This window comes from Canis lupus, chromosome 3, assembly GCF_011100685.1.
Source record: "Canis lupus familiaris isolate Mischka breed German Shepherd chromosome 3, alternate assembly UU_Cfam_GSD_1.0, whole genome shotgun sequence".
NCBI classification, from domain to species: domain Eukaryota; kingdom Metazoa; phylum Chordata; class Mammalia; order Carnivora; family Canidae; genus Canis; species Canis lupus.
In genome coordinates, this window is record NC_049224.1 from 25,494,529 (window position 1) to 25,508,018 (window position 13,490).

Genomic DNA, 13,490 nt, shown 5'->3' on the forward strand with positions numbered 1-13,490 from the left:
TCTATGTATTTCTTTATTGTTTATTTTTGCCATGGATATATAAAAATTCTTATTAACAATAGCAATATAAGACGGCTATTTGCATTTTGATAAAAATAAAATTGAAAGTATCCCAGAAAACCACTAAGCCATTAGCACCTTATTAAAATTTAATATAGCAAGATTTTCAAGTCAAGGTTAAAGTCCCCTAAGGAATGAGACCTAGATCCAGCATATTTTAAAGGACATGGGAGAAAACAGTTAAGGACAGACTAGGCAAAGAGGTCTCCTGCCATGTATTAATCAGCTGAGGGACAGATCTGTATTGTCCTGGGAGGATCTCACTGGGGAAAAATCAACAGGCAACAGAAGGTATCTGTGGTCTTCTAATCCACAGTCTGCATAGACTCAAAGTGGATCTTAACTTTACCACAATTTCTGCTTTCAATATTATACAAGAAAATACCTTCTAACCCATGATGTTCAATTCTCTCCCTACAGCAGGCCCAGGATCCAATGCCAGTTATGTTTTTCAAATATATATTTAACAGATTAAAACTGTTTAATTTATACTCACAAAGACTGAAAAGGAGAATATGATATAGTAAACCACTTACCTCCATGGGAAGACATGTCTGTATATGGGCAGATGTTCCTGGAGGTGACATCGGCATCCCAGGTTTAATTTGAAAATGTGTTTTGCACATGTAGCCTTCAGAACAGTCCTGTGTTCCACACAAAGAATACAAAAGAAAATGCCAATTATCTTAAGAAAACATCATTTTAAGAACTACAGTTTCTCATAAATTTAAAGCTGAGTAAAGAAAAGTATATTAAATGATAGGAGATAATATGGATATATAAATCCATTCAATAAACTCTGAACAGAGTAAGCTCTCATTGGATGTAAATTTTAATCCCCTACCTTTATCACTTACTAATATTTCCTCTTCTCTTAGATATCCCCCCTCCTTTTTCTTCTAAGCAGTCCATAGCATAGAAGTCATAGTTCAAAACTTTAGCAGTTGGTAGCTGCTAAAAAGCATTTAAACTTATAAAAATATTTTGTGACATATTAATATTGATTTCATTGCCTATATAGAAAGAAACTTAAAGAGGATTTGCAACAGATCTTGAAGCTAGAAGGGACCTTCCACTTTAATTTCTTGTTCAAGGCAAGATCTCCATTACAACATCACAGGGAGGTAATTATGCAGCACCTGCCTAAGCACGTCCAGGAACCTTTCCTTTACTCCCTTTTATGACCACCACCTCTGTTTTGGTGCATGGTACATAGAGAAAATATTATCTTATAATGCACTGAAATGTTTCTCTTTAACTTTAACTCACTGGTTTTAATTCTGCCCTCCAGAGTCGAAACTCTTCTCTATAAAGTTATTCTTCAAAGACTTGAAGACAATTACCACCATTTTCAAATGTTCCTTAGAAGATATAATTTCCAAGCCCTTTATCAGTTGTACTTCTCACCTCTTTCTTATACTTGCTCTTAAATACACTAATGGGGGCAGCCCCAGTGGCTCAGCGGTTTAGTGCCACCTTCAGCCCAGGGCATGATCCTGGGGTCCGGGATCGAGTCCCACGTCGGGTTCCCTGCATGGAGCCTGCTTCTCCCTCTGCCTGTGTCTCTGCCTCTCTCTCTCTCTCTCTCTGTCTCTCTCTCTGTCTGTCATGAATAAATAAATAAAATCTTTTTAAAAATTTAAAAAAATTAAATATGCTAATGGATAATGTTTATCTAATCATCATCAGTTCCATTTTTTTAAGCAAAACTTGGTTGAATTCAACAAAGTCATGTATAAAAATGTAATACCTCCTTATACATGTACTCACTTATCAATGAATATTATTAATTCTCCACCAATTGTCACACTAACACTCACATTTTAACAGAATTTAGCTGTAATTAAGGAAGATGTGATTACTTAATCTGATGCAGTAACAAAAATACAGAATAGCATTCCAACTAAAATAATTCATAATTCACTTAAATATTTTTACTAAGATTTAAAAACTCAGTTTTTAACAACACAATAAGGGAAGAAAAAATTTACAGTGTTTGTAAATGACTTAACATTGATTTTTTTTTTTTTTAATTTGTGTCATGCTGGAGCACCTGGGTAGCATAGTCAAAGTGTCTGACTCTTGGCTTCAGCTCAGGTCATGATATCAGGGTGGTGAGATCAAGCCCATGTCAGTCTCTGTGCTCAGCTCAGAGTCTGCTTAAGACTTTCTCTCTCGCTCCCTCTGCCCCTCCCCCCTCTTTAAAATTAACAAATAAAAAAAATAAAAAAAAATAAAAAATAAAATTAACAAATATTTTTTAAAAATTGTGTCATGCCAACTATGTAAGAGCATTGGATTTTAAGTAACAGTACTAGGTTAAATAATGTCCCTTCATAATCCCTGTCCTGTGAATGTGACCTTTTGGGAAACAGGGTCTATGCAAATGTACTAAAGTTAAGATGAGGTCATACTGGAACAAGGTAGACTCTGCATCCTATATGACTAGTGTCCTCTTAAGAGGAAAATTTGGCTACAGAGACACAGATACACAGGGGAGAAGGCCATGGGAAGACAGAGGCACAGACTGAAGTGGTATATCTACAAGCCAAAAAATGCCAACAATTGCCATCAACCACCAGAAGCTAGAAGGGGCAAAGAAAAGTTCTTCTCTAGAGCCTTTAGAGGGAGCATGGTCCTGTAAACACCTTGAATTTCAACTCCCAACCTCCAGAACAGGAAGAGAATAAATTTAAGTCATTCAGTTCATAGTACTTTCTTATGGTAGCTCTAAGAAAGTAATGCAGGAACTATATTTTCCAATAAACTTGGTGGCATATTTACAATGCCTCCCAGTTAGCTGGACATCCCACCAGCCCTCCTATAAAAGAACCTTGCTGGTTGGTCCTGATCAGCACCAGTTCTTTTGGCTGGACCCAACTTATTCTGATTGGTTGATTCCACTGCCATGGATGGCTAAATATTTAAGTATCATTCCTCCCTGTAAGGTAAGCTATCAGGTATCCAAAACTATCACCTTTAAAAAAATATTTTTTTATTTATTTGAGAAAGCACATGCACTCATAAGCAGGGGGAGGGGCAGAGAGGGAGGGAAAGAATCTCAAGCAGACTCTGTGCCAGTGTAGAGCCCATAGGAGGTTCAATGTCTGACACTAAGAACATGACCCAAGCAGAAACCAAGAGTCCCACACTCAGCTGATTGAGCCACTCAGGTACCCCAATACTATCTCCTTTTATTATTTCATTAAACTTATACATTTTGTAGATGGAATTATTGTTTTAAATTCTAGCTCTGCATCAACCAAACACAAGCACAGCCCCTGATGGCACTCAACCACTGAAATATTTTCATTTGGACGACCTAAATGACTTAATATTGGCTTAAATCAAAGATATATGTAGTGATTGTTACTTTTTACATCAGGTATCTATTTCCCCTTCTTCTGGAACAGTAGCCAATTTTCTTCTAAGGAATCATTCCCTTCTCCCCTATAAGTATGGACATGGCTGCCCTACACTCAGAACGATCACAGGACTCTGATCTGGCCAATAAGAACATAAGTCTTGCTAGCCTCAGAGACTCGGGCAGGGGCAAAAAATCTACTCAAGGCCAATGAAACACAGTTAAGGACTCTGGTTAGGGGAGTGGGAAGATACTCTCTTTTCTACTGGAATTGAACCAGGAAGATAAAGTCTTGGCAGTGTTGGCAGCCATCATATAATTAAATGGAACCTGAGAATGAAGCCATGCAGAGGAAAGTAAGACCATGAAATGCGGAAAGACGAGATCTTGATTACACTATTCATACCAACCATACCTGAAGCTAGTTCTACCTTCAAATTTTTCAATTACTTGGCCTCCAAAGCCCCTTCTTGGCTTCACCCAATTTGGATTGGGTTTCCTGTCACTTGCAACTGAAATAATATTTCTATAAAATGCCCTATATTATGTTATTAGGGTTTTTTTTTTTAAGATTTTATTTATTTATTCATGAGAGACACAGAGACAGAGGCAGAGACACAGGCAGAGGGAGAAGCAGGCTCCATGCAGAGAGCCTGATGTAGTACTCAATCCCGGGACCCCAGGGTCATGCCCCGAGCCAAAGGCACACACCCAGCTGCTGAGCCACCCAAGCTCAGGAACTAAATAGTTTAAATAGTTTAAAACAAGGTATGATTTTCCAGTATCCTCCTATGACCATGGAAGGAGTCTCTTAAGCAATAAAATAGTTTGACTTGAATAAATAAATAAACAAACATGATTTCTATTGTATTTATGAACACCCTCGTTATAATAGATAATCAATAGTTGATTATAAAAAATTTTTACCAAATATAGTAAATCCAAAATGGTATGTGATTGTGAATCAAAAAGTACCAGCAGTCTGCAATTTAAAAATAATCCAGGTATGGGGGGGGAGGTACTCTTAAGACATGCAGAGAAAAGTTAAAACTAAGCTGTGTGTGCTGAATCTGATTCATCAAATGAGAGTAACTATTCTATTTCATGAGTGCTGATCAGACAACCTCTCCTTGAGATCATCTATAATTTAGTAAAACCCTAATTACAAGGCAAAATACATCTCCTTTGACATCAAGAGGTTAAGTCCGAAATTCCTATGCACCTCTGTTATAAAATTTAAATATATTATCTGATCTCTTTTCCAATGAATTGACAGATATGTCATTTTTAATATTACTTATAATTTAAGGGATTTTATTTCTATTTTAGGTAATTCATGATGCTACTATTAGTGTAAGTAGCATCATGCACAAGGGCTTTTGATTCAGCCTCTATCTGGTCATGGTAATTTTCTTTTTGGTATCAATCTCTCAAACATCAAGATTAGCCTTGAAAAATTAAATATAGGGAAAAAATAACAGTTTAAAGCATTTTAGCTTCCTTTCAAACATTTGCTTCCACAGAAGTAGGCCTTTCTCCTACACTGCTTTAATTTAAGGCAGAAAAATGTTTTATTCTTCACTGTTGGAAGGTTATTTTTGTAGAAACAAGCAAACGTAAAAGCATGAGAACTGCCCTCCTGAGCTAGCACTGCCGTCCATCTAGCCCAATAAATGATAATTAACTCAAATTTTGACCAACTTTTCTGGTTGACATTCAACTCTAGCTTCCCCTCATTCTTTCTGTACTTAAGATAGACTACAACTTAGTGTTTTCTTTAATTTTTAACATATGTTAGTTTTGTTTCCAAAGTTAGGGCCTAGGTTCCAGGCCATAGGGAAGAAAGGGTCCACATAAAAACCTGGCCTCTGGTCCCTGAAAATACCCTAGACCAGAACAGGAAAAAGTAGGAACAAAAGAAATCTTGCAATTTATCCAGCTCAACCCTCTCATTTTAGAGATAAGAGGGTGAAGGACTGAAGTACTTTTGAGAGACTTGTCTTACAGCTAATTGGGGGAAGTGCTGGAAGTGGAAAGGAGGCCTCTTGACCCAGCGCTTGCTACCACACTCAGCAATTCTTCCAGAATCAGGATCATGGCAGAAACATGCTTACTGACTCTCAGGGAGTGGTGTAAGCCCACGCTTTGCACACTGAGTAACAAACTGAAGCTGTTCAAGCGTGGTCTGGGGACCAGCAGCCTCCATGTCACCTGGGAGCTTGTTAGACACACAGACTCTCAAGCTCCTCCTCAGACTTCCTGAATCAGAATCTGTATTTAACAGGACCCCAGGTGATTTGTGTGCACATTTGGAAGCACTGAGGCAACATGCACTGCAATCCCTGATTCAAAGGTATGGCAAACTGATTACATTAAACAGTGGTTCTCAGCCCTAGCTGAGACCAGTGAAATCACAATCTTTCTACAGTGCAAACTTCAATGTAGCAACCAGCGTTGAGAACTACTTTACTTAATTAATTCACTGAAGTTCCCATTTTAAACTCTGAGAACAGTCAACCAAGTAAGTATTCTGTAGCTGTCTTAGGAGAAATGGCCACAAACAACTCCCAACCTCCAGGAATACCATGGCCCACTTGGAGCTCTCCATAGGCAAAATTGGCTTCTGCGAATTCTCATCTTGAGCGAATTCTCATTTTGACAGCACCGAGACAACTTTTTAAGTGGTCTTTACTACCACCTCAAACTCCACTTTCTGGCAACTTGCCCAGCCTTGACCCAAGCCTCTGTAACTGTCATTAACAACTCAAAACTGTCACCACCCCATGTCCAACTACACTTTAGCCATCAGAGCTCCTTACTGCCCATCCGCCACTAAGCACAGGTTGCTTCACTCTGTCACTGCAGAAGAGAAATAATAGAAAATGTCCAGGTGTTGTTCTCCAGACACCACTAATGAAAAAAAGAACACTTCCGCCTCATAGTCAAAACTCAAGTTATCTACATAGAATATCCTTCACATTACACCAAAATGTGGAATAAAGAGTTAAATGAGAAAAACAAAAACATCAATGTGCTAGATGAAAACACTGGAATGAATGTGTACATAAAGATATATATGTAATTTCATATTTATATTTATGTATGTATTTAAGGATATTTTTAAAATAAATAAAAACCCACAGTTATAATAAAATAATAATTTCTATATCATGGAAAAAAATCTTAACACCATAAAATCAAAAGATAAATATCAAAATATGAAAAATACATTTGTAGCCCATATCATAGGACTAATTTTGTCAATATATAGTTTTAATTTCCCCCAATGTATTAATAGTTCCAGTAAATCAGTAAGAAAAAGACCAACAGGGGTGCCTACGTGGCTAAGTTAGTTAAGCAGCTACCTTTGGCTCAGGTCATGATCCCAGGGTCCTGGGATCAAGCACTGCTTCAAACTCCCTGCTCAGCAGGTGGTCTGCTTCTCTCTCTCTCCCTCTGTTCCTCCCCCTGCTCATTCTCCTTCTCTCTCCCTCTCAAATAAATAATTAAAATCTTTAAAAAATAAAAAGACCAACAGCTCAACAGGAAAATGAGCAAAGGATATAAACAGATCACTAAAGAGGAAGTACATATGGATATTAACCATATAAAAATAAACCTATTTTACACATAAGAAAACATTACCCATAAGAAAAATGCAAATTAAAACTACGTGATACCATTTTTTACCTGTCAGATTGACAAAGACCAAAAGCATGAAATAAAGTGTGTAGGTAAAGATGTAGAAAAAAATACACAGGCACTGTCATACATTGCCATGGGCAGGGTAGTTTAAATTAATATAACTTCTCTGGGGAACAAGTTGGCAATAACTAACCAAATTAAAAATGCACATATCTTCCACCCAGAAATGCACCTTATAGATATAGCTGTACATGCAGGAAATAAAATTCATGCAATGATATGTATAAAGTATTGCTTTAATAGCACTCGATTGGAAATAACCTAAATACCTACCAATGAAGTTAAATTATGGTATATGCAAATAATGGAATGTTATTCAGCCATAAAAAAAAAATGAGTAAGTTCTCTAAGTATTGATATGGAATAATAACAAAGATAGACCACTGAGGGGAAAAAAATGTGCAGAATAGTATGTGTACATATATATTATGATACCATTTATTTAAATATAATTGTATATGTCTGTGTGTGTATTAAATATATCTGGAAAAAATAAATAAATAAATATATCTGGAAGGACACCCAAAACACTGGTATCAGTGGTAACCTCTGAAGGTCCAGGTGAGGCAGGTGGGAGAGTTAGGAAGGAAACTTATTTTTTTTAGTGTACAAACCCTTTTGTGCCTATAAATAACACTTCATATTAAAGAAATACTTCATTGACTGCCCTTTGAACATATGCCTCCAAGCTATCACACTGCTGTAATAAATTCCAATTTTGAACTTCTAGGGAAAAAATGTCCTGGAAGCCATATAGAACCCTACAGAGACAACCAAATTTTCTAGTGTAGTGCTGACTGAGTATTGGATGGAGATCTAAGGATTTCCTAACAGAACAAGTGTGTGTCTGCTTTCTCACAAATTGCCATGGGCTATGCCACCCAGATAGCTGTTATGCCTGTTGGAATCCAGCTATCCAAACAATTATAGGGCTTCTATTATTGAATTTTAATAAGGGTTTAATGATCTTCTCTAGAAAAACACTGCTATCTAAAAATATATATATATAGGGGCACTTGGGTGGCTCAAGCATCTACCTTCGGCTCAGGTCATGATCCCAGGGTCCTGGGATCGAGCCCCACATCAGGCTCTGTGCTCAGTGGTGAGTCTGCTTCTCCCTCTTCCTCTGCCACTCCCTCCTTTCATGTTCTCTCTCTCCCTCACTCTCTCAAATAAATAAATAAAATATTTAAAATTATATATATATATAGATATAGATAGATAGATAGATAGATAGATAGATAGATAGATAGATAGATGCTTATCTAAGGGCCTCAGCTCTACCTTGCAATAAAATATTGCATATAGTACTTAAACTCAAGTTAACTACCCAGAATGACCAGCTGCATGCAGGGCTTGGCAAGGCTGTTGGGGAGGAATTATGACAAGCAGAAGTTTCTAGGTCACTGCCAACACTGATGAAACAACATGACGTTCAGGGTCAGTGGAACCCTGAGGAAGAGGCCAAACCTAGGCCACAGATCTTGAGTGATTACTCTTTCCCTCCATAAGAGATCAAATCAATACTACCAGCAGCTGCCCATAGCTGATTAATCTTAGGGGTGAAAAAAAGAAAGTGAACACTGCTGCTGAAAAGCAAAGATTACACTGGGTAGATCAGACATTAAACTAATATCTGTCTATTTTTTTAAAAGCCAAAGTCAGATAGCATAGGAAAATAATTGTTAAGGATTTAGAGATCCTCCAGAACACAATTCTAAATATGCTAGTGTGTCCTCTCCTCTTGCCCACTCTTAACACCCACGCAATCTCACTAACTGCAGTTTCAATTTCTGAACCCAGTTACACCTTCCAATGCATGTAGATCCAGGCCATGGCTGACTCTAATGCCATTGAGTCAATATCCAGTCAAAGTAATCCATGAGTAACTCAGGTAAAAATTCAAAAGACCAAAAACTCAAGAAACCAAAAGGAAAAGAGAGGGTATAACATACTTCACCTTTGAAAAAGAGCTTTGTACATCTCTAATCTTCCCTAGTCTTATAGTATTTTGGAGTTTAAAAAACACAACAGTCATTTATTAAATAGCCCACACTTATTTCAAAACTTTCTAGGGGAAAGGAATGGAGATGCAGCTCAGCTTCAGTTGAGGAAGCTGGGGCTGTCCTTTTGAGAAAAAATTAAATCTTCTGACTGGGTCCCATCTAATTAAGGCTGATACCCCCTTGCTTCACCATTTACATGACACAATCCATAATTATTGCTTTTATCTGTGTGACCTACTGTGTGAATGCCTACTGAACACATCTGTTCATTGGCTGGAAATTAAACCACACAAAAACACTGTAACCATTGGCCCTTGACTGGAGGCTCTCTGACTCTTCCCAATTAAAAGAGCTTTCTTGGCCTGGCTGTGGTATGAAACGAAATGAGAATCTGTAGGATTTTGACTGAAACATTCTCTCCACAGCAGTAGCATATCGGACGATTATACTATCTTCTATCACAATACTTAGTCCAGCAATGAATCTTTTTACCTTAGCACACAAATAAACTTTTATTAGATTTAAATTTCTAATCAATCTATAAACAAAGCACAAAGAACTAATTATAATTAATGAACAAAATCTAAATATCATAAATCTTGATGATATAAAAATAGTAATATAATTAATTTTAAAATCAGAAGAATGGGGACTCCTGGGTGGCTCAGTGATTGAGCCTTTGTCACAGCTCATGATCCTGGGATCCTGGATCAAGTTCCACATCATGCTCCCCACAGGGAGCCTGCTTCTCCCTCTGCCTATGTCTCTGCCTCTCTCTGTGTCTCTCATGAATAAATAAAATCTTTTAAAAAAATAATAAAATAAAATAAAAATCAGAAGAACAAGAAGGAATGTGGGAGATAGTATAAGCACATTAATTCCTCATCTATCACAGCAGGATTCAATCACTATTGTCCAAAGATGAGAAACTGGTAAGTAGAAGTACATTGTTTAAAGTTACAAGGATAACTATGAGAATAACCAAGGAATTAATTCTTCATCAATAGGGGCTCCAGTAAACAAATGTAAATCATCCATACAATGGAATACTATGCAACCATCAGAAATAATGAGATATTTCTATATGTGCTCACAAAGAAAGATACTATGATATGTTAGGTGGAAAAGGTAAGTTACAGAACAAGGATCCCATTTATGTAAATATATTATAAATGTTCATTCATATATTTATGTACATAGAAAACAAACTACAGACCTGAATCAGAGGAAAGGGAAGAAACTATTTTCACCTGCATTTTATATACTTAAGTATATCAGAGTTTTACAATGGCCATATACTGTTTTTCCTTGTAAAAATTAAATAAAACAAATAAAGTAAAATAAAGACCCAACCCATGAAAGAAAAAGTAACACTGCACTAGGAAGCCTGAAATAGGAAAATCCATTAAAACTTTCCTTCCACTCTATTATTCTAAGGGAAATAAGTCAATCAGAGAAAGATCTCACTCATATGTGGAATTTAAGAGACAAAACAGAGGATCATAGAGGAAGAGAGGAAAAAATAAACAAGACAAAATCCGAGAGGGAGACAAACCATAAGAGGAAACAAACTGAGGGTTGCTGGAAGGGAGGGGTGTGGGGGGATGGGGTAACTGGGTGATGGACATTAAGGAGGGCACATGATGTAGTGAGCACTGGGTATCCTTTAAGACTGATGAATCACTGAACTCTACCTCTGAAACTAAATGCATTATATGAAAATAAATAAATAAATAAATAAATAAATAATAAATACATTATATGTTAATTCATTGAAATTTAATTTTAAAAAATTGTTTTAATTTTCCTTCCACTCTGAAATCAAAATTATTCTAAGAACCATAAAATGTTCTTGCATACAATGTTAACTTTTGTTTTTATTTTGTCTCATTTTTATTTTTTTTAAAGATTTATTTATTTATTCATGATAGACACAGAGAGCGACAGAGAGAGAGAGGGGCAGAGACACAGGAGGAGGGAGAAGCAGGCTCCATGCCGGAAGCCCGACAGGGGACTCAATCCCGGGACTCCAGGATTGCGCTCTGGGCCAAAGGCAGGCGCCAAACCGCTGAACCACCCAGGGATCCCTTTTCTTTCCTTTTTAAACTAACCCTCTAGTTGCTAAACCAAAACAAGGGCAATATTTCTTTCCCAGAATTACAGCATATCTTCACTATTTTTCAAATGGACATTTTTTTTTTTTTGGCCACTTAAAATTTCAATTTTAAGGGCTTTCAATTTTCAACTTCATTTCAATATAAACATACTGAGAAGCCTTGCACTGTGCTCATTTATCTAAAACCCTGGTTTTCATATAATTGTCCTGGCTCCCTTTCCCTGGAAGAACTCAGACCTCCTATGTCCCCCTTCTCTTCACCTCCAACCCCTTCATAGATGGGCAGTGAATTAATATAATCAATTCCCTTGCCCAAATGCAGGTCAAAGCACAGCAAAGCACAGTGGTCCCAAGGAAAAAAAGAGCAGAAAGATCTGCTCTTAGCCACTTATCAGACCAGAAAAAGTTACTGAGCCAATTTGGTGACCTTATCTGAGAGAAGCACACATTTATATGTTTAAACATACCTACACATCCTGCTTATTTCATAAAAGTTTAAAAAAATGATTAGAGTTTAAATGATGCTAAATTCCTTCCCTTTCTTGGAACCAAAGCATCAAAAGTAACTTTAAATCACATTGGTTCCATTTTCCTTATTTCAACAGATATCTCTACAATATTAAATTTCACTATTAAGCATTTTGTGGGATTTCATCCTCTTTTTCCTCTTTTGTTTTTTAATAATGTTTTCAGGTTTTCTACTTGCCCATTTTGAGTTTTCAATTTTCAGTTCATAGATGTGGGACCTCCATCTGTGCCCTCATACTTTTTTTATATTAAACAATTTGGTTTTGCCTCTTAGTGCATTCCTGCTTATTTGTGCCCAAGGAATGGCCAACAGCTTCTATAACTGATTAGAGGGAATGTGGGGAACCTGGTGCAGAAAAATAATTTTTCTGTGTTTCTACTTCCAATTTAACTTTATAGAGATTTAAAGTATTTTGTTTGCTCCAGTTGAAATGTTCTCAAAGGTTTATCATTGCTTTCCCAATATTGTAGCTTAAAAAACAAACACATAAATGACCCATGTTCTAACTTCCCTGTCTTAATTTATAGATTTAAAGTTACGCCAAATCTTATTCCTTTCATAAGTATTTCCTTTTTTATAACATTATCTCTTCTAAGTAAATCATTCAAGAGAATTAAGAGTACTGAAGTAATTTTATAATTAGAGTAAATTGAAAGAAATTTGATAGTCTCACAGTAGAAAATTATCAGGGTAGCAAGTTGTCACTTTGATTTCAAAGCACTAGTCTTACAAAGCAGTACAAATAATTTATTAACTTTCCTGGTTTTTCAAGAAATAAAGGGTGCCTGAGTTTAGGCAGTTTTACTCAGAGAAGGCTCCTGCTGTGAGGGTGAAAAAAGGCAAAGCGGAAGTAAGAAAGGCCTTCTTGGCACGGGTGCCATACAAAGTACATAAAATGGGTGGCTTAAAACTACGGACATGTATTACTCTCTCACCATTCCGAATCTGGAGGACAGATTCCAAAATCAAGGTGCTAACAGGGCCATATTCTCTCTTTAGACTCTAGGGGAGAAATCTCTCTTGCCTTTTCCTAGGTTCTGGTTGTTGCCCAAATCGCTGCTTCTGTCTTCGTGTTTATCTTTGTGTCCAAATCTCCCTGCTCTTAAAGGACATCAGTCATAATGTACTTAGGACACACTGCAATCCAGTAGAGCCTTATCTTAACTTGATTACATCTGTAAAGACTCTATTTTCAAATAAAATCACATGTACAAATTCTGGGTGGACATGAATTTGAGGAAACACCATTCAACTCAGTTCAGACGGCAAAGCAGAAAGAGGTGGGAGAAAGGTAGTCACTCAGCTCCTGCAGCTTACCCAGAGGAACAGCCGAGGCAGGATGAAGCCAATGGCCAATACTTCAGAAGCTATTTCAGCCTGAGCACACTAGGCCAGATTCTAATGGCTCCTCCTGGAAACCAAAAGGGTTTTGACCAATCATGGGGAAGAAGAAGCTGTTAGAGAAGGCTGCACAAGAGTAGTACAATTACTGCTTTTTATCCATAGGGCCTGGATAATATGAGATTGAAGACTTAACTAAAATCATTCTACTTGCCAAAAAGGGCATTTAATATCCACTATTTGGATCAATACCAGGTTATGTGGCAAACTCACACTGTTGGCAGAGAAGAGGGAAAAGAAGGAAAAAGAGAGGGAAGATGTTATCCATTCAGCCTTATTTATTAATGTAACAAAAGTGCCCTGACATAT

At 37.0% G+C, this 13,490-nt stretch overlaps 1 protein-coding gene across 15 annotated transcripts in view; it reads right to left on the minus strand.

Annotated features, from left to right (window-relative positions):
• ATG10 (autophagy related 10) overlaps positions 1-13,490 on the minus strand; it is a 221,128-nt gene that overhangs the window by 163,712 nt on the left and 43,926 nt on the right. For 13 of the 15 annotated variants that reach the window (XR_005356789.1, XR_005356790.1, XR_005356788.1 and 10 more), the window contains one exon: positions 597-704. Coding sequence is in view for 11 of the 15 variants with exons in the window: in XM_038532420.1 (XP_038388348.1) it covers positions 597-704 (108 nt within the window). In the remaining 4 variants the exon portion in view is untranslated. Of the gene's footprint in view, positions 1-596; positions 705-1,467; positions 1,619-13,097; positions 13,182-13,490 lie in introns of those variants that run through there. The other 2 variants (XM_038532428.1, XM_038532426.1) reach the window with 2 other exon arrangements.